At 29.2% G+C, this 20271-nt stretch overlaps 3 protein-coding genes across 4 annotated transcripts in view; 1 reads left to right on the top strand and 2 right to left on the bottom strand.

The window, feature by feature from the left end:
- Nucleotides 1-20271, bottom strand: part of Clpp (ClpP caseinolytic peptidase, ATP-dependent, proteolytic subunit homolog) — a gene marked incomplete at its 3' end in the record, with an annotated part of 30101 nt that overhangs the window by 1034 nt on the left and 8796 nt on the right. Inside the window, 2 exon segments of the mRNA NM_001162009.1 lie at nt 5563-5587; nt 14750-14761.
- Nucleotides 37-2519, top strand: LOC100572097. 2 transcript variants are annotated; one of them, XM_003245033.4, is made up of 4 exons: nt 37-405; nt 1369-1475; nt 1609-1675; nt 1756-2516. In XM_003245033.4, the coding sequence occupies exons 2-4, from the start codon at nt 1449-1451 to the stop codon at nt 2169-2171; spliced, it is 510 nt and encodes a 169-aa protein (XP_003245081.1). In that variant the 5' UTR covers nt 37-405; nt 1369-1448; the 3' UTR covers nt 2172-2516. The 2 variants fall into 2 exon arrangements, with proteins under 2 accessions (XP_003245081.1, XP_029345680.1); XM_029489820.1 differs by lacking the exon at nt 37-405 and having other exon boundaries at nt 1090-1475; nt 1756-2519.
- LOC100573018 (hillarin) lies at nt 10806-18272 on the bottom strand. Its single transcript, XM_003245037.3, has 2 exons — nt 17904-18272; nt 10806-11964 (listed from the first exon to the last, which is right to left on the bottom strand). Exon 2 carries the CDS (start codon nt 11730-11732, stop codon nt 11142-11144), a length of 591 nt encoding a protein of 196 aa, XP_003245085.1. The 5' UTR covers nt 11733-11964; nt 17904-18272; the 3' UTR covers nt 10806-11141.

Genomic DNA, 20271 nt, shown 5'->3' with positions numbered 1-20271 from the left:
AACACATGCTGCTCCAAGTGGAACATTTAGTGTAGTTTGTTTTTAATTATCAGTTAGTTATTACGGCGAAGTGTGAAATATAAAATAATAACTGATCATTTATATTTTTTGTATTGGTCATTTCATAAAATATAAATATGAAACGTTTTTTGGTGGCTACGTCTTCAACAGACAACAATTTTTCAACAAAAAAAAGCTATTGACGATCCTGACTCATAAGTGGAAGATGAAGTTTTACCAACAGAAGCTAATCAAATAAATGTATCCACAAATTATTTATTTAATGGCGAATTCTACAGTATCATATCCAATGATGGCAAAAAATTAATTGCGAAATGTGTTAATTGTTTGAAACCCATACAAGGCCAGGTTAATTCTACTGGAAATTTTCTTAGTCATATTAAGGTATGTTTTTTAAATATTATTTTAACTTTTAAATGTTTAAAAACAAATACCTTGATCGTTACTACTTACTACCTACTTTGTGTAGATTAATTAGATACTTCATTTAAATATGTTTAATTTATATCTGAAATTATTTATACCTGCATTGTGCATAATAAGCTAATGTATCCATATGTTTATGTTTCCAATTTCGATTGGAGTGAAGTACTAAATCTTTTCACGTAATGTTTATGTCGCAATAAATATGCATAAAAATATTTGTTTGTTATAATATAATAACTGTATTAAAACAATAATTATGGTAAAATATTCTACATGAAAAGAGTGATTTAATTTGATTTAAATTGATTCAGTGCAGAAATAAATACATTGGATTTTTTTAAAAATGCACCTGCAAAAAACATTTTTTAAATTATAGAAGCAACATTAAGATTGAAAAACTTTAAACACCTTAAACAAATACAAAATGTTCTTTACATGATAAGATTGATGCATCTTATTAATCTTAAACAATTTAAATTTAAAAATATTGTTTTTAAAAATTTATCTGCTTTTTATCTAGATAAATTCTGATTATCTTTTATCTAATAAATAGATAATTTTAGTAGGGCTTATTTTTATCTTTATCTAGATGACAAACTATTTATCTGGGCTCAACACTGCATATTTATCAGACATGGACATCATTCATATTTCATACATATTCAGATTTTCATAACAATATTTTGTGTATGCAGTTCGATAAAAACTAAGACTTTATAAATTAGACGATAATAATTATATTATTATTGCAGTCTGTTATAATATATTATCTGGCCTAATAACTGCTTAAATTATATTATACATAACTGCGATTTACGAATAAACAAAGTTCATACCTAGTTATTGTTTGTTACGTATTTCAGAATTTTGAAATTATTTTGAATCTTTCAAAAATGCATTTGTCATTCGAAATATTTACAGGTTTATCATGTATTGGTGTCGCCGGTATATCGGCATATTATATATTTACAAGATACTCTAAATCATCCACGGCTAATGAAATGCAAAATATAAAAGAGGAATTGGAGGTACCTATAGATACTATATTATAATGTAATATTTAAACTTATCGTATTCCAGGTATAATGTACCATAATATATGGTACATCAAATATACTAAATAAACTAAGTCGTATAATATTACCTTTTTTTCATTAATAGGATGACAAGAATAATCAGTGTTTTGAAGCAGGAGATTTCAATACACCGCAATTGAAATCTATAGAAGGTTAGTTTTTCATATAATTAAATTATATTAAGTATTAATTTTCAGTTAAAAATTTCTTAACATAATTCCATGCTTTTTAGAACTGTATAAAGACGCACTTCTAGAATTACAAAGTAAGCGGCATTTAGCGGTTGAGAATATTAAGAACATGGCATTTGAAGAAATTAAACAGGACCCGAGTTTGTGGGCAGCGTACGTCCGCGGATGGGAGGACAGAACTGCGGACGTTCACCTCAACCCGTCCCTCATCACCAGCCCACGAACACTTCGGCAGAGTGACGAGAAAACTGACGAGAAAACTGCTGGCTGCAAACCTGATAAACCGAAACTGGGACCTGCTACCACCTCCTCTCAAACCCCAGAGCCTGCACAAAGAAAGAAACCCTTATCAACGCAGCAGATGACAAGGAAAAATAAGCGGGACCATGCGAGGATGGAAGAGTTCTTGGCGAAAAAAAGGGCTCAAGAAAGCGGACCGCCACCGCCAACCAAGTGACCTGCTGCCACTCAATAACCGCGAACTATACCTAGCAAGATATTATGGGCTGACAGCAACTCGACGCGTGGGGCCGCTGTCCCATAAAGTATCATTTTCTACTATCATTATAACCGCCTCATTTTTCATTTTGTTTTCAACGCCTTCAAACACCATTATCATTCATACTACACCTTGGCCGGTATTCGTTGTTTTTGTATAATACCTATTATAGCATATTATTAGTGTCATTATTATTTATGTACGCCAGTAAACACATAGGTGCAGCCGTGCTCGTATCCTGTGATATTGCGGTTGATATATTATTATTTATGTATTTGTTTTTTTTTTTTGCAGTGACCCTTTTGTTGCTGGCCAAGTTGTGCCGTTCTGGGCTTTTCTTGGCCATAAATTATTTACGAATCTTTTTCTAATTATTATAACAAATATACCTTTCGTTCACCCATAAATTATATTATGTTGTTATTGCTTTTCTCTATTACCATTATTATTTCAACAAATCCCACATGCTCTGATTTCCGAATCTCAGCTGTGGGTTGGCAACCTTAACACCAAAGTTTTTCGTCAACGTACACTCCACGCCGAATCTAGGTATACCTACCTATAGGCCAACGTGTGAGACGTTACAGTTTGCCAGGATCATTTTTTATTAAGTGTACATGACATACACTAGTGACCTGTCGGTCAAATATATATATATATATATCTATATATATATCTATACGTCGTGTGTTTATTTAACAACAAAAAGTTTACGTGCAATAAGCACCACGTTAGTGTAAAATACCGACCATAGGTTGTATATTATATAAGGTTACGTAGAACCAGTACTGCCTGCGTGTATTTGCAGGAATGATCCAGTGATCGAGTGTAGGAGGTACTTATGATATGACGGTGTCGTGAAATCCGGATCTACACCATGCTGTGATCGGAGTTGATAGTGTAGGTGTGTGTACTACGGCCGTCCAGAGGATTGGTTTGACGTGGATATTTTTCACCGCTTGCCGTTGTCAGTTGTCACCGGTACCACAGAACCGTGTCTCGGAGGTAACATCGACATCATGAGGAGGTGTATGTCATCATCGCGGTGTGGGCAGACTCGGCGGCTAGCTATAGGTTTAAATTTAAGTTTGTTATTTGTACACGTCTTTGTGTGCACCTGTATTTATGTCTCATCCTATTTATTTGGTTCGATTACGTAACCACCAGGCACCTGTAATTAACTTTATCGGTCTACCGCCGTTGTACGGTAGTGATTATTTATAATTGGGTGCGTATCGTTCCGGTACGGCTGTGCGATCGTTCTCCGATGTATAATTGAAATTATCACAACGTTTTACCTATCGTTGTAATCGTTCCAAATCGTTTTTGTTATTATTGCTGATTTTGTGTAATCACTGATCAGCTGGTATGTCGATTTTACTCGCGTAGTATATATTATGTGCTATGACGACGATTTTTCCGTCTGCCGTACCTATTTATTTCCGCTTCTAGTTTCTTAACAATGATAACCTCTGATATTATCTGATCACGATTGGTAGACCGAGACTTAAAATTGTTTTACCCACGTTAGGTCCATGCACACATTGGCGATTAGTTTTAAGTTGCCCATAAGCTGTATATCCCGCGGTGACCGGAGCGTACGTATCGCTCGCGTTATAGGTTGTCGCACGTCTGTAACCACATAGGTGCCGTGCTCGTACACTGCGATAATGCAGTTGATATATTATTATGTATATGTTTTTTTTTTTACGGTGACCCTTTTGTTGCGGCCAAGTTTTTATGCCGTTGTGGGCTTTTCTTGGCCATAAATTAATCTTTTTCTAACAAATATACCTTTCGTTCGCCCATCAATTATATGTTGTTATTGCTCTTCTCTATTACCAATAAGGATCTACGATTCTACGACCCAATACTATAAAATATGTTATTGCGTTACAGAACCAAGATAGGTATCTTTTATCCATTCTATGCATTCTAGAACGCCAACCCCTGGATTATTCTAACATTAGAATATTAGATGAAATACTGTTATTGCAATAAGTTATTTTCATAATTTATTATGAACCATTGTCTTGTTGAACGTCCCACCAACAGAATTAAAAAATGTTTACAGGGTGATGAGTAATAAAGTGTTCCCTGTTTCCGTGAACAGACTGTATACCTACCTACATTTTTATTTTAGTTCCAACTGTATGCAATTTTTGACATTTGTTTTTTAGACGACATATTAGATATTATATCGATTATTATTACCTACTACACCATATGTGTTGGTAGACTGTAATTCAAAAGATTTGTAATGTCTCAAAAATATTCTGATCTAAGTGCAGAACAAATTGAAAAAGTATTCTCTCCTTCAGATTTCTTACTGATACTAAAAAAATATATTTATTTATGTGAAACATTATACACTTATACCTACTCAATATTTTGAAATTTGCAAGAAAACATTACATATGCACAAAAATTGGTTATAATTGAGATATACCTACCCGGTGATACTTTTTGGATATTCCATTATGATGTTCACGTTATTACGCCTCAAAACTTCATACAGTAGGTATAACTGGTTCAAATTGTTTTGGATATTCAAAAGAGATTTGACATTACGACGTACATTCATATTTACGGTATGTATTCATATTTTATTAATTATTATATTCAGTATAAATAAGAGCGGCTTACTGGTACCTACCTAATAAATTCGCCGATTTTTTGCAGTGAAGGAATGTAAAATATTTATACTCTTTAAGTAGGTACCTAATGAATATAAGCTGTTTGGTTAGATTTTTTTAATTAATAATAAACTAATTTTTTAAGAATCTTAACCTCCATTTTCGTCTTTGATAGTCTATTTATTAAAATTTGTTTTTAGAATTTTCAAGTATACCTAATGATCATATTTTCAAATTTCTGTTGTGATATAAACTTCTATTTTTTTCACATAAGAACCCCCTCCCCTCTTTTTACTGAAAATTATTTAATGGATGATTTCCTTGAAAATATTGATGTACCTACGTATCTAAATCAAATATCTTAAAAGTAGTTTCTGAGTTATTAAAGCATTTATATTAACAATAATAATCCGTAATGGTGTTACAAAAATATAAATTACATATAATATTAGATTAAGTATTTTTTATATTTGTATCTTTTTTATAAATTATTTATAAAAATATGATCAATAGTATCTAATAACTAACATTTTCAAATCATTTTAGCCCCCATATATATATATATATATATTACGGCACGTATAAACGTATAGGTACCGGTACCTACGTAGTTTTTTGAGTTTTTAAAACTAGATATTCAGTTTTATCGATCAGCTGTCTACGATATTTTTCCATATCGATAAATCATATACGTATTGACAAATTAAAGTTTTAATAACATTTTTTTTTACGTAATATATAAAACTCAGATTTCAGTAATTTAATCCAAAAACTGCGAGATTTAACTGCAATGCATCCAAGGATTATTTTTACCTCAATGTGTTGAAGAGTTTCAGACAAAACTTTGTGGGGCTGGACTCGAATTAGTACGATATAATGCATAATGCCAATTTGTACCCCACTTTCTCTTTTATTTAGCTCTGTCATATCTATTATTATTGAAATGCCCATATACTGTATTATCTCATTGTTCTTAATAATTATACACTTTAACTTCTTCGTGTATCTTTATCTATAATTGCATATGTATATTATTTTTTTTTCTCTTCTATTTTCTTTTTTCTTTTCTCTCTTTGTAAACCATAGTATTACCTGTTTTGTCTATGTAAAAAAGGGCCTAGCCCGTATATTCTAATAAAAAAAAAAGGTAGGTAAGTGGATGTCGCTCTGCGGTACAGTAGGTTATAAGTGGGTCACTGTATAATGGTAGTATTAAATTTGAATTCAATGATATAATATCACTGTATAAGAAAAACGATTCTGAGCGGAGACGGTATGTTAGTCTAGGTATAAGATATATTATATACTTATCTGTATAGTATTAAAAAAAAATTGACCAATAATAGGTACCTATCTATAATAAATTCCAAATTAATCATATCACAATATCCATTAGATACTTATAACGCTTTATACATCAACAACAAACCGTGGTACTAACATAGATATAATATAATAGTATACTTTAGAAGTTTCAAGTACCCACAAATAATATTATACAATCACAACAAAATAACTAAAATAGTTGTTCCAGGTTTTTTAATATGTAATTTCGTCCAAATTTGAACTTAAAATGACTATAAAAATAAACTGTGTAAAAGTATTTTTTAGATTTTTGGTAACAGAATTAATTACTTACGTGGAACTTTGTTTTACATTTTCAATCCTTAGCTATAAAAGTTGAACATTTTATACATTTTTAACTACAAAATAATTATTCAAATTTAAATTTGATAAATTTTGTCAAATTTTGATCTTTAAATGCTTATAAAAAAAATTGTGCCTATGTATTAACAGCTCAAAAAGAGTCAAATTATTTTCAAAATTTTATCGTGTATAGAAAATGCTAATATGAACATTCAGTGAAATTTTCAAGTATCTACAGTCATTCTTATTTTAATTACAACTAAATAAGAAAATTGTAACATGAGAAATCGAGTAAATATCAAATGTTGTAAAAATATAAATTTCAAACGCTCATAAAAATTTAATTTGACTTGCTTGTAGACATTTATTAGAATTTCTTAGAATTTTTGGTAACAGAATAAAATATTTACGTGGAATCTTGTTTTAAATTTTCAATCCTTAGATATAAAAGTTGAACATTTTATAAGTTTTTAACTACAAAATAATTATTCAATTTTAAATTTTGTCAAAATTCAAACTTTCAATGCTTATAAAATGAATAATAAATTGTGCCTATGTATGAATATTTTTCAACTGCTATTGTAACAATTTATCAGGAGACTTGTATTAATTTTTTACACTTTTTGGCCTAATAGATAAAACTTTATTGATATTTATAGAAAAAAAATCTAAAAAAATTGAAAACTTACAATGTCCATAAACAGCTCAAAAAGAGTCAAATTATTTTCAAAATTTTATCGTATATAGAAAATTCTAATATAAACATTCAGTGACATTTTAAAGTTTCTATAGTCACTCGTTTTTTAATTACAACAAAATAAGAAAATTGTTACGTAAGAAATCGAGTGAATATCAAATGTTGTAAAAATATGAATTTCAAACGCTCATAAAAATTTAATTTGAGTTTCTTATAGATATTTTTTGTTTGATAAAGGTAGATAATCTTATAAGGAATCTTGTATTACATTTTCATATCTTAGATTTAAAAAGAAAAATTTTTATGAATTTCTAACTCGAAATAATTTGCAAATTTTCGTGATTTTTCCATATTTTGTCATTTTTTGAACTTTAAATGCTTATAAAAAAAAAACTGTGACTAACGATTTTTAATATTTTTCATCTGCCTTTGAAACAATATACTAGGAGCCTTCTATTAAATTTTCAAGCTCTTTTTATCCAACAAATAAAATTTTATTGTATATTTTTAGAAAAAAAACTAAAAAAAAATGAAAACTGACAATGTCCGTAAAGAGCTCAAAATAAGTCAAAATATTTTGAAAATTTTATCGTGTATAGAAAATGGAAATGTAAACATTCAGTCAAAATTTCATGCATCCACGGTCATTTTTTTTAAAGTTACACCAAAAACCAAAATCGATTTTCTCGAAAACAGATTTTGCGTAAAAATTCCCGTTTTTCCTTAATTTTTCTTTTGTTTTTCCCGGCGCTTTTGAAAACTACTGGGAAATTTACATTTTGACCTCCCCAATGCACCAACGATATTCACTTTCTGATCGAACAAGATACTGAAGTTGAAAATCGTAGCATTATTTCGACTACTTATCGTGTACACAGACACAAAAAAAATAAAAAATTAAAAAAAAAATAAAAAAAAAAATAAAAAAATAAAAAAACACACATCATTGTAAAATCAATACATTCATCGTTCCACTCAGAATCTAAAAATTGACGAAATTATATTTTTTTAACATTTATTATTTTCAATTATCAGTTATTTTCAAGATTATTTTTACTGCAAAACATAATATCTATGATTATTTTTAAAATGTTGCGCCATTTTTCTTTTTCATTTTTGAACATTTTTATACCTCACAGTCAATAGTTTTAGCATCAAGTAGATATCCTTTTTTCTAGTTTTTTCCATTTTATACAGTTTTGTTTATGCAGTAAGTTAATTTGATGATCAGGCAAACGAGGGTTCAAAAGTTGCCAATCGCTAAGACCAGAAATAAAAGTACAATTTGCGGTACAAAAAAATTCATGGAAAACAAAAAAGTTTATTTTTTGAAATACTATATATTAACTATTGTCTTCGAACCTGCTCACCATTACTAAGATTACGATTATTCTCATCATGTGGATAGTAGTTTTGATTAAAAGTGATTGGAGGAACATTCAATTAAAATAAAATAGTCCTTTTATATTAACCTTGGTGTTATTTTGGGACATTTCGCAGGATCATAACTACAGTTAATGGAACACAATGCATCATTACGTAGTTTGTGCAGATAAACAAAATCATTTCGAAATGTATTATGAAGAAATTTCATTTTGAAGGTAGAATAAAAATAAGTTCTATTTTTAAAGCACAATTTTGAGCCCCTTCACGATTTGCGCCCCTGGCGTAGGCACAGTTCGCCGTACCCTTTCTACGTCACTGTGTTCTAGTAATATCATAGGTATATGTACCTAATACCTATATATGATACCGACAGGCTTCTATATTATTATTTTTTTATTTAACCAGAATAAAATAATTGTTTTTGTTCCTACTCTATTGATTATTTCATAGAGACGTTAAATAAAATGAGAAAATTGTATTGAAGTATTTAACAGCAGTACCTACTACTTTCCTTCCGAGAGTAGCAAATTAACTATAGAGTTCTAAGAATTCAGTATTAAGTGAAATACTCACACACATTGACATAATACTGATAGTTGATGGAGCATTTAACTATTGGGTAAATGTTTTTCTTTTGGTTTTAATGGAACTAATGTGTTGAAAAAAACTATTAGTGAATGACAAATAATGATAAAATTAAGCGTATCATACATATTTTGCAGGTTTTTTTTTGAAAAAAAAAATACAAGAATGACGGAATAACCGATAACGGGTGTTACATTATGTGTATTTTTTTTTTAAACTTCTTTAGGATATAAACAATTTTATTTTGAGATTATCTAATTAATAAATGTATCAATATGAATTACACCCAAACCATAATATTGTATAATAATTCAAAATCATATTACCGGTCCTTCCATTATTTATATTTAATATTTAACACATTATACATCATGAGTAAAAAATATGACATAAACGTTAGGTATTCGAAGTTTAAAATTATATTTATGACTGCTTTGTGAAGTCGTCAAAAACAATTAGTAATAAATTCGATGGCAAATCCATTTTTGAACATAAAGATAAATTGCATTAACGATGCTATACAACACAGGTTTTCTTTTACTTTTAACACTTTATATGCATAGTAGATACTGTAGGTAGGTACTATAGACTCGAATTTCAACATATTTCAATTATGGGAAAAACGATTGACGAACGATGTGCATATAATAGAAAGAGGTTTGGGTGTTAATGTTCTAAGCATTCCAAACGTGTGCAACGCGTAACTCGAGTGTATTACGTAAAATAATCTAAAAAGACCTTTCGCCGATTCTTAATTGTTTTAACCACAAATGGTTCGCACACATGATGAGTATACACGTAAGTATAATAATGTATTCGTTGTATTGTTTCATGTTATGCAAATGATGTAAGTACACGCGTACATACAGACTAAACATTCGAAAATAAATCAAATAGACAGAAAAAACAGTAGGTTCCACTGTAGTAGGTGCCTCCTATAAAATATACATCGAAAACTATTAAGCGTTTCAATTTTCAATGCATATAATATTATATAGGTGCATTATTGGTATTGACCTATATATCCATAAAAATATAAGGGCTGAATAATTGATCGTATAATTGTATTTATTTGACCGAGAAGATTGTTGTATATAATATACATATATATATCTTAAATCACAAAATGTACAGCAAGCTTAATATCCGTGCGCTTTTATATAGAAGGAAATAAGGAAGGGATTACGAAAACTTTCTCATACTGACTGTTTCAATAAAATTATATACCATCATGAAGTAGTAAATATACCATTCATGTACCATCCTATATATTCCTCTAGAATTTAGTTGTAAAATACGGAATGGTTATAACTTATAGAACCATCGTTTATACGTATATGTATATATAAATATATTATAATATACACCAGGTTCCGGGTGATATAGGTACTGATAGTATCACAGTGTTTGTCTCCTTCACTAATTTAAAATTTCTAAAATCAATTATTATTTTGTTACCTAACAAAATTTTTGGTTTCAGTATAGGCACTTCCGCCGAGACACGTGCAAAGAGGTGAGTACTAGGGCCAATGTCACTACAGTGAGATTAACAAAATTAATAATAATACATACTAATAACGACTAATAAGTAGTTGGTAGGTACATATACTTAAAATAATTAATAATATAGGTACCTATTAGTAGGTATCATTTATAATTTGTAGGTAATACGATAAGTACCTTATAATGTTGTTGTTTATATATAGGTAATCAAAAATGATTGAAAAAATAATAACTATAGATACGCACCTACGTATTTCGATACAGGCGTATTCGGTTAACTTTGAGATAATATTATTTAAGTGGAAGTTAGCCCACATTTTGAGAAATTGTGTGGAAAAAATGTCTACCACGTGCGGCGCCCAAAAACATTATAATAATTATCAGGGCTGTAAATTCAACGCACTAAAAAACCTTAAAAAATTCATTAAAAATGTAAAATCAATGCACTTCTACATTACACAATTTTATCATTAATTATACACATGGGATCGGAACACTCACCAAATAACAGTGTATGGGCTTCTCCCGGACACCGTTCTTGTTCGGGTACGATTTGTGGAGTTCGGTGGCGCGGAGCGCGTGTGCAATGTGCAGCGCCGAGGCGTCGAACCGGCCGTACTGGTAACCGGTGTCCGGGGTGGACGAGCTGATGTACGGCACCGGTAGCGGTGACTGCGCGCGGTTGTTGGGCGTCGAGCCGTTGAGGTGCTGCTTGATGTTGAGCGCCTCGGCGTCGAACGTGCCCTTGCCGCTGCCGCGTATCTGGTCGTTGACGTACGTCGTCGACTTGGGCACGTTCAGCGCGCTCCTGATGCCCACCGACGTGCCGTCCAGGTGGCCCGGTCCGATTTTCGGCACGTGGCTCGAACAGTACACCTCCTTGTCCTCCTGCCGGTGCTGGTTGTTATAGTACGTCTTCAGCGTCAGCTTCGTACCGCACACGACGCACTTGAAGCATCCACTGTGGAAGAACGTGAAGTCCTTGAGCGGACCCACCCGGTCCACCTGGTACACCGTCTGGTAGCATCGCAGGCACGTGCTCTCGTAAAAGTTCGACCGGTACATGGTGCTGCAGTGCGGGCCCCTGCAGTATTGCAGTCGGGGCGACGGGGCAGCGAGATCGTGCGCGTTATATTATAATAATACGGTCGGCGGCCCCTCGCATCATCATATTATTATCATATCAGAAATCATATACCTAGGTAGCGTATAATGATTTAGTGTGATAAACGATCAATGAACTGCACCAGTGATCTAACGCTAGACCACGGTTGCGGGTGAACGGCGTCTTCGAGGCCTGCAAAATATAATAATAATATTATAATTTATAATAGACACAAAAGTATAACCAACAGCGTATATTATAATAAATGTGGCGAAAAGAAAACCCCTTATACAGTATAATACATCGTATAATATAATGACGGAACACCATAGGTGTGGCTGGTACCGCATTGGTTCTCGTTTAAAAACGTATTTTCAGGCGAGCGAGTTGGTTCTCACATTTGTTCAGTTCTATTACCAACCCGGTATCAATAAATATAGTTTAGTTTTATATTTTATAAAATAATTTTTGCGATAAGAAATCATACTAAAAAAACTGTATATGCAATAATCGCAATATTTGAAGAAAGTTCACTTCAAATTTTCGCCCCAACAACCTTAAATTTCAAATTCAGTTTATTTGTTTTAAATTAAATATTATTATTACCTATTTCTAAGTTGGAAGTCCTAAGCCAATAAAAATTGGATGGGAAATGTGCGTACTTGCAGGCCATTATCTTATAGTGAAAAGCGGGAACCAACTCGAACAGTAATGGTATAGGTACATCATACATTAAAACGGAAATCAATTAGGCCAAATGGGAACCAATTCAGCTGTAAGCGTCAGTAAATACTCAAAATCGTTACGAACAACCTGTAGTAGGTATATTATGAGAAACTCACACTTTTAAAAAGTCAGCATTAGGTATTGTTATTTAATGATACTATATAAATAAAAACAAGCGTTATGTAGTTATCCGATCTATACGTTATATCCATAGAAATATTGACCAAAGTACGCATTCATAAGTTATACTTAACTACACGTTGATGCTTACATACGCGTACCTACCTACTTTTTAAAAAAATTTTTCAACTCTAATAATATAATTATTAGTTAGAATAAAGTAAAAAAAAAATATTAAAGGAAGAAAGCAGTTCCCAGCATCTATATACGGTTAAATATATAGTTTCTTGTGTAATGTTTGTACAAGTACTATCGATGTACCTATATATAAAATGTTTTGTGATCAAGGAAACTCTCTCATAAAAATGTTAATAGTGTACTCGTATATATTGTAATAATTAAACAACCACAACCGTGAGTATTTAATAATAGCACTATGTCTAAAATACAACTAAAAACTTACAGGTAGGTACTTGGTACATAGTAACATTACCTATATAGGTATATATAACGTAATTTATATTTAATGGTTTTATGTACTCCTATTTACTCTTATATTAGGTATTGTATGCCATATGGTTCATGATATTAAATAATATAAATATATATTTATTTATGTAATTCGTATGTATATTTTTATCATGCATAATTATATATGTTTATTTTAAGCTTAGTAAAAGTAACGACAAAAAATATAGTTGTATTCGTGACATAACAAATTATACCTTTAACGCACTGATAACAGTAGTCAGTGCTATAACAAAGCAATAGGACCCTATGCAGATACCAAAAAATAATTATATTGAATTGTACCTACAACTGAATATAATGTAAATATCACTCTATATATTATTATCTACCTAAATAATCAAAGTCCAACTGTTTAATAATAATTATTATTGTAAGCTAATCACCTTTTAATTGATACATAAACAATAATTTAAAAAAAAACTAATATCATAAGCTCTACTTACATAATATAAATATTATAATTCGATATCAATAGGTACTAAACGAACTATTGACAAGGTAAATAATACAGTATGAAATCTGACATATTTATATGTGTAGTAAATTAAACTACAAACATGGATAACTGGTTACACCCATTAAGGATTATATTATTATACAACCTATTGAATGAAAAACTGTAATATATAGATGAATAGTTAATTCAATAGTTATTTGCTTTATACTTTTTATAGCGTTAAAACTGTTTTCAGTATTTTACTAAAGTCAGCGATTAGTAAACAGTTTTTCAGCCCTCTCTAAATCTCTAATACCAAGTGATTATTTTAAAACCATTTAGGCTACCCTAAAGCATGTTAATTTAGACTATTGTAGCATGGTATATTCCCCCGTTTGTTCAAAGTTTAAACCACGAAGTCGTGTCGTTAGATGTATTTTTGTTGAACCAAATGCTGTTCTTCTTTTTCTCCGTAGTTCTTAATTTTATTCTTATACTATAAAAATGTAGTCACTACTTATTTGTTATTCATTTTTAGTAATTAGGTACCTAAAGTCAAATATATTATTAAAGATATTTTATTGAGGCAAACGATGCATCGAAATACACCCACGTTTTAAGAGATTTAAATTACTCTAGATTCGTTGACCGAAACAGTAGAAAGACTGGAAACAAGAAAAACAGAAATACTATTGGGATATCTAGTTATTTTACACACACATATATATATTATAATAGATCTGCAATTGTTTTCAAAACGTACGAAAAGTACCTATTGTTACTTGACAGTTTTGAATCCTTGAAAATGAATATGATATTTGATATTATTAAATAAATATGAAATGTTGTATTATTTCATTATATTATATAGTCATATAATACCTTTTTATAAACATTAATTAATCTTTATGGGAAAATAAAATAAATTATAGTAACAAGGCGTTTAGGCGTTAATTATAAACTTTTTAAGAGCCACTTATATTTTATAATGTCTATTCAAACCAGTATAATATTTTACCTGATGAATTTTTTACAGTTATACATTTTCATATATGCATATTATCAATGTAATATGGACGTATACTGTACAGCGTCTGTAGTAGGGATGTAAACCAGCAAAAAATCGTTTCGTTAAATTTTAAGTATATGGTCTAGCACATTTAAATAATAGTACATGTTGCATTGGTTAATGCAAGAAAATGTACATCAAATATTTAAATCATATACCTACAGCAAATATATAAGTATTTTTCATATAATAAATTTAATTTGTTTTTTCTTTCGCATGTATATTTATAAAAATTAACTATCTTAATTTTGCTGTTACCTAATGAATATATTGTGTATACAAAAAAACTCTTTGTTGTTGGAATTTATTTCCGTAAGAAATAAATTATTATTATTATCATTAACAATAATGCAACAAACGTTTGGTACATAAAATATAAATTAATGCATATCATTAGATTTTAATGTAAGCGAGAAAACTATTGGTTTACCAACTATATGTATGCCATTTTTAAAGGACTTTTCTCAAATCTATTTTGAGGCAGAAAAATAACTAAGTTAAATAGAGCACCTCGATTGGTTAAACTCAAATATGCTGGAAATGTTTGTATTTTTCCAAAAATGTCTGGCAATTATTATTACTTTTCACATAAAAACAGCTTATTTACATTGCAACACTTAATTATCGATGTAATTTTTAAAAGCGCAACATACACTGAGATTTTGGCTAGTCATCTTTATTAGAAAAAGTATTTCTCCAAAATGATTTGAGTTTTTAGTGGATTTCGCACAAACTTTTGCTAAATATTAATTATGAAAAAAATAAATTGTATGTGTCCATCCGTCTCCTGCATCGTTGACTATTTATAGGTAGGTACTCCATAGGACTTATTGGTTTATGTTACTACTCAAAAATGTGCTTTCCCAAATAAATCTATAAAAAAGGCATGGTAAAACCAATACATTCTATTTTTTTTTTATCTAATTAGTATTTATTTCAAAATACATCTTTAACATAATTTTAAAAACATGATGGTAAAAACATTCCAAAGAGTTATTTAACTAGGTATTACAGTATTTAATATATAATTTGTTATTTTATTACGAATTAAAAATTCTATTTAAAGTTCAACATTTTAAAATAACTGTGAAGCGAATTGTATTGTATTAACCAAATCGTAATAATTTTGAAACTAAACCTTTAATTTTGTACTTTTTTAATATATTAAACACTTTTTAGCACCTATTTAGTGATGTCACAGGGTTGCAAAGAAAAATCAATTATGAAAAAAAAAAAATACTAATTGGATGTGTTATTATAACAATAATAACTATCCTTGTAACGATTAAAATACATGTAACGTCTAAATGAACCTTCGATTTTCAGGTGCAAGTATAGGTCTAAGTATCTGATGATTAATTTATACATAGGTATTCTAGTGGAATTTATATTTTATAAGTTTAGAATGAAGATATGAATAAATTAAAGCTCAACAAGAAAGTCCATAAATATGCATAGAAATATACACCTACATATAAAAATAAAAATAATAGGTATATCTATTTTTAATTACCTATCATTAACTGTCAACATTTTTTGCCATTAAAGTCTCTACCGTAATTATTGGAATCTATGTTTTTATGGCGATTTACATCTTGAATCATTATAATATTCATTTATACGAGTTCAAGTAGAAAATCGGTCATTGAGCGAAATACTATGTCGGGTTTGTTGCAACTGGTCTTAAAATGTTCTATTGATTATTGGTACTTACTTACTGATTTTAAATTATAAATTTAAATACCTAACGTTTTAAAATAAGAACTTATTTTATGCACATTTTACAAGAGCAGAAAAAGAAAAGAATCTTTTTTTGATACTTGATTATATTATTTTAACTTCTACATATTTAATTTATTATTAATAAACTGATAACATAAAAGATCGTAGTGTTTTATTTATCTACTCCGTGCAAATGTATAAGTCAATATTATAAACTATCGTATTAATAGTATCTAGATACCTACATTTAAATACATTTATACATTTATAAGTACACAATTGTTTTAATATACTATAATTTATATCTTTGATCCACACGCAACATAGAAAATTGCGTTCAGGAAAATCAACCATGTGTTGTGAGATTTAATATTAGAGTAAATTTAATTATTAAACTTAAAAAGTAAAAACATTATCTGTGTCTTAACATTGCGTTTTTTACGGTATTTCAATTTGTATGCTATTGCTAAACCTATATTATGAGCATTTCTAAATTGTAATACCTACTATACATTATACTATATAGTATATAGGTACTCGTAACTTCCATAAAAATTGAAATATCGTAAAAAAGCAATTATACAAATTACAAAATCCGATAATATTATTAACTTTGAATTTAATAATACGTCAACTAAATCTAAGCTATGGCAACACTAAATTGGTGCTGCTGAATTCAAATTTACTGTGTTGCCGTGGGTTAGAGTGATAGAACAAATAACACACTTGACATAATCTCAAACCTTATACATACTTAATATTTAAATCTAAAAAACAACATAAATTAAAACAATTTTTTTAACCTAAATTAGTGAATTCGGTTACTGCTATAGATTTAATAACTGTTAAAAACCTTTCCTTTTATCAAGAGAAGCCCGCAGTGTTGTAAACATTAAAAAATACAGTTTATTGTATTTGTTTATGCTCAATACACAGACGTTTGAGTGATTACACGGCGATATCACAGCTTAAATAAAACATTAATTAGAAGAATTTTAAATGTATGTAAATAAATTATGCGGAAACATGTTGTGCAATTGTACGTATATAACTACTTACATTGTATGTAACTCTTACATAACATTTAAACTTATTACAATTAGGAACAGGTCACTTATTAAGTTAGATTACTAATCAAAAAATATAGTCTAAGAATCTATAATATATTTAAATTTTCAGTAGATTTTGACGAATATTTTTTGTTATTGGTATTAAAAAGTAAGTTTTAGGCATAAATCTATGTGTATCAATGTGTATCATATTGTGTAGGTAGTAATTAATATTGTTTTGTGATAAATAATTAAAAGACTTTAACGGCGGATCAAATAATACAAAAAGACGGCCTGGGTGTATTCATCAAAAACAGAAATTGTTAAAATTATACTATATGTATATTATAATATATAAATATTTCTAGAACTACAATTTTACAAAGCACAATCCAATTTCATTAAAACATTTAAAATCTAACTTTATGGGTTTATAAACCTATAATATATATATATATAAGTGTGTAAAGTAATTAACCTTTTCTTATTCTAAGAATTTGATATGCACTTATATGCATTAGCAATTTTGACAGATTCTTATTATCCACTCGCTGCACATACACACACCGCGCACTGAAAGAACCACGACTGCATTATAACTCAGCCATTTTAGTAATTTTAACGTCAATAAACGTCAATAAACATAAACCAAATATGTACGTAAAGTCAATCGAAAAACCAACGTGGTTGCGCACAATCACGAGCTCCCGATTTGTATTTATTTTGTTTTTAAACAAAATTTTACTATTATTTTTTACTACCGACGTCGAGCGCAACACTTTTACCACGGACCAGTGTATACTAACCGTGTTGCCGGAGCCGCGAACGACCTTACCAGTGGTTTTCTGGTTATACGGTTTCACCTGTGCTCCTCTCTACCAGTACCTATATGCTCGTTGTATATCCCCCACCATTCACATTAGTCTTGTATTCATGCTCAGATACTCGCAGTACCTGTATTGAAGATAAAAAAAAAAATAAGCATTGCAAATAACACAATAATTTATTTTATTTTTCCAGCAGATCATTTTTTTATAGTACAAGTTTTAATTGTATCTATACGTAAATACACGAAATGGGTAAACCTAAAAAATGTATATGCATTTTATATATTACGCTGTGCCCAGCAATGTAATAAAAATAAAAATGATTAAGTTAGTTATAGTAAATATTATACAATCGACATATTTTACAAATTCTTCAAAATAATTTCAAGAGATAAAGAAAAACTGTTAATTATTTGTATTTATTATAAAATTTCGAGACTATATAGAACCGTGTACAGTTTTAATTATACGTGGATTCATATACCAGACTATATATGTACTAAATCGACTACCCCTTTTAGATTCTGAGCGGAGCGATAAATGGATTGATTTTACAATCTCATAGGGATTTTTTGTGTCTGGAGACATTTTAAACTTCCATATACCTAGGTACCCCCTATATATCATTTAAAAAGTATTTGCAATTTACTAAACATTTTCAAAAGGATATTTTAATATTTTCATACTGCAAGGATCTCGAAGATTTAGAATATTTACTATTTACAAGTGTTTATAATCAATATTCAATACTACTATAATACTGGTCGCGACTATATTTTATAATAATTAATCTTCGACCGATGGATTTATTATATAATAGCAGTATTATAATTGAAATTAAAACTATATTTATTCAAATATTACCAAAATGAACGATGTTACGATGATACAGCATTTTTATAACCATAACTAATATAATTATAAAACATTTAAAAATAAATAAAAAACCTATTAATCCGAGTATCTGACCCAATATTTGGATACAATCCATCAATTCAGAATAAAATTATTAATCTCATACACTTTCATATATTTTTTTACATACAAAAAACTGGCATTAATGAATTGTAAAAAAAAAAGTAACAACTGGCAATAATTTTTGAACACAAACAATAAAAAAACATGTTGATTTATATTGTTGAAATCATTCTAATATAGTAATAGGTATCTATTATAGATGATATATACCTAATACTTGTAAGTAGTATGTATAAAAATAAAGAGCAAAAAAAAAATAAAACTTTAATTCACCGAACCAAAGCGCAATACTATTAGAATTTATAAGATGCGTAAAAGTCAATCAATGGTAGGTTATAGGTATTGACTGTCCGGACTGGTATAAAAGGGGGCACGGAATACTATACAATTTTATGGAAAAAAACAAAACATTTTGGGGAAAATTAAAAAAAAAAATGTAACATATAAATTAATATTGATATTTAAATTTGTTTTAATAAAATATTTAAAATATGTTAAAAACGTAATTATAGGTACCAAGTTAACGCGGATTTGTAAATTAACAAACTTTATTTTATACATACAAAAGATAACCTATAGGTATACTTATAACCTTGCATTATGTATCCCGTAAGAGCGGGATACTTTACTCCAGGGGTTAAACATTGCTCCAAAAAAATATTTATCGATATCAATTGTAGCACATTACGATTTTGAGATAAGAGATTGTGGTTTTTTTTATATTGTTCTTATTAATATTACAAATTTTTTCAAACATTTCAAACATCAATCTATTAGTTTGCCTCCAAGATGTATGCCACGAAAAGAGTTGTTTTCAAAAACACAAAAACTCATGACGAAAAAGTTGTCCAAAATCCAGGAGATTAAAATTTAATTTAAAATGTACTGAAAAAAAATTTTTAATCAACTAAAAAAAAAAAAATTATATTATTAAATTATATTATGTATAGGTTCAGATTAGTTACAACATAAGCACTAAACATTGCACCAATAGTTATTATATGCATTAAAGTAAGATAATTTTAATCATTGTGAAATGTA

This window comes from Acyrthosiphon pisum, chromosome A2 (genome assembly GCF_005508785.2).
Source record: "Acyrthosiphon pisum isolate AL4f chromosome A2, pea_aphid_22Mar2018_4r6ur, whole genome shotgun sequence".
NCBI classification, from domain to species: Eukaryota; Metazoa; Arthropoda; class Insecta; order Hemiptera; family Aphididae; genus Acyrthosiphon; species Acyrthosiphon pisum.
The sequence above is the reverse complement of the archived record's forward strand: the minus strand, read 5'-3'. Positions and strand labels throughout refer to the sequence as shown.

What these genes read in the sequence shown, in the direction of transcription:
- LOC100572097 (XM_029489820.1), top strand. Translation starts at nt 1,341, where the DNA reads ATGCATTTGTCATTCGAAATATTTACAGGTTTATCATGTATTGGTGTC. An exon ending in ATATAAAAGAGGAATTGGAG is followed by an intron (nt 1,476 to 1,608) that starts GTACCTATAGAT and finishes TTTCATTAATAG; the next exon opens with GATGACAAGAATAATCAGTG. An exon ending in GCAATTGAAATCTATAGAAG is followed by an intron (nt 1,676 to 1,755) that starts GTTAGTTTTTCA and finishes CATGCTTTTTAG; the next exon opens with AACTGTATAAAGACGCACTT.
- LOC100573018 (XM_003245037.3), bottom strand. Translation starts at nt 11,732, where the DNA reads ATGTACCGGTCGAACTTTTACGAGAGCACGTGCCTGCGATGCTACCAG.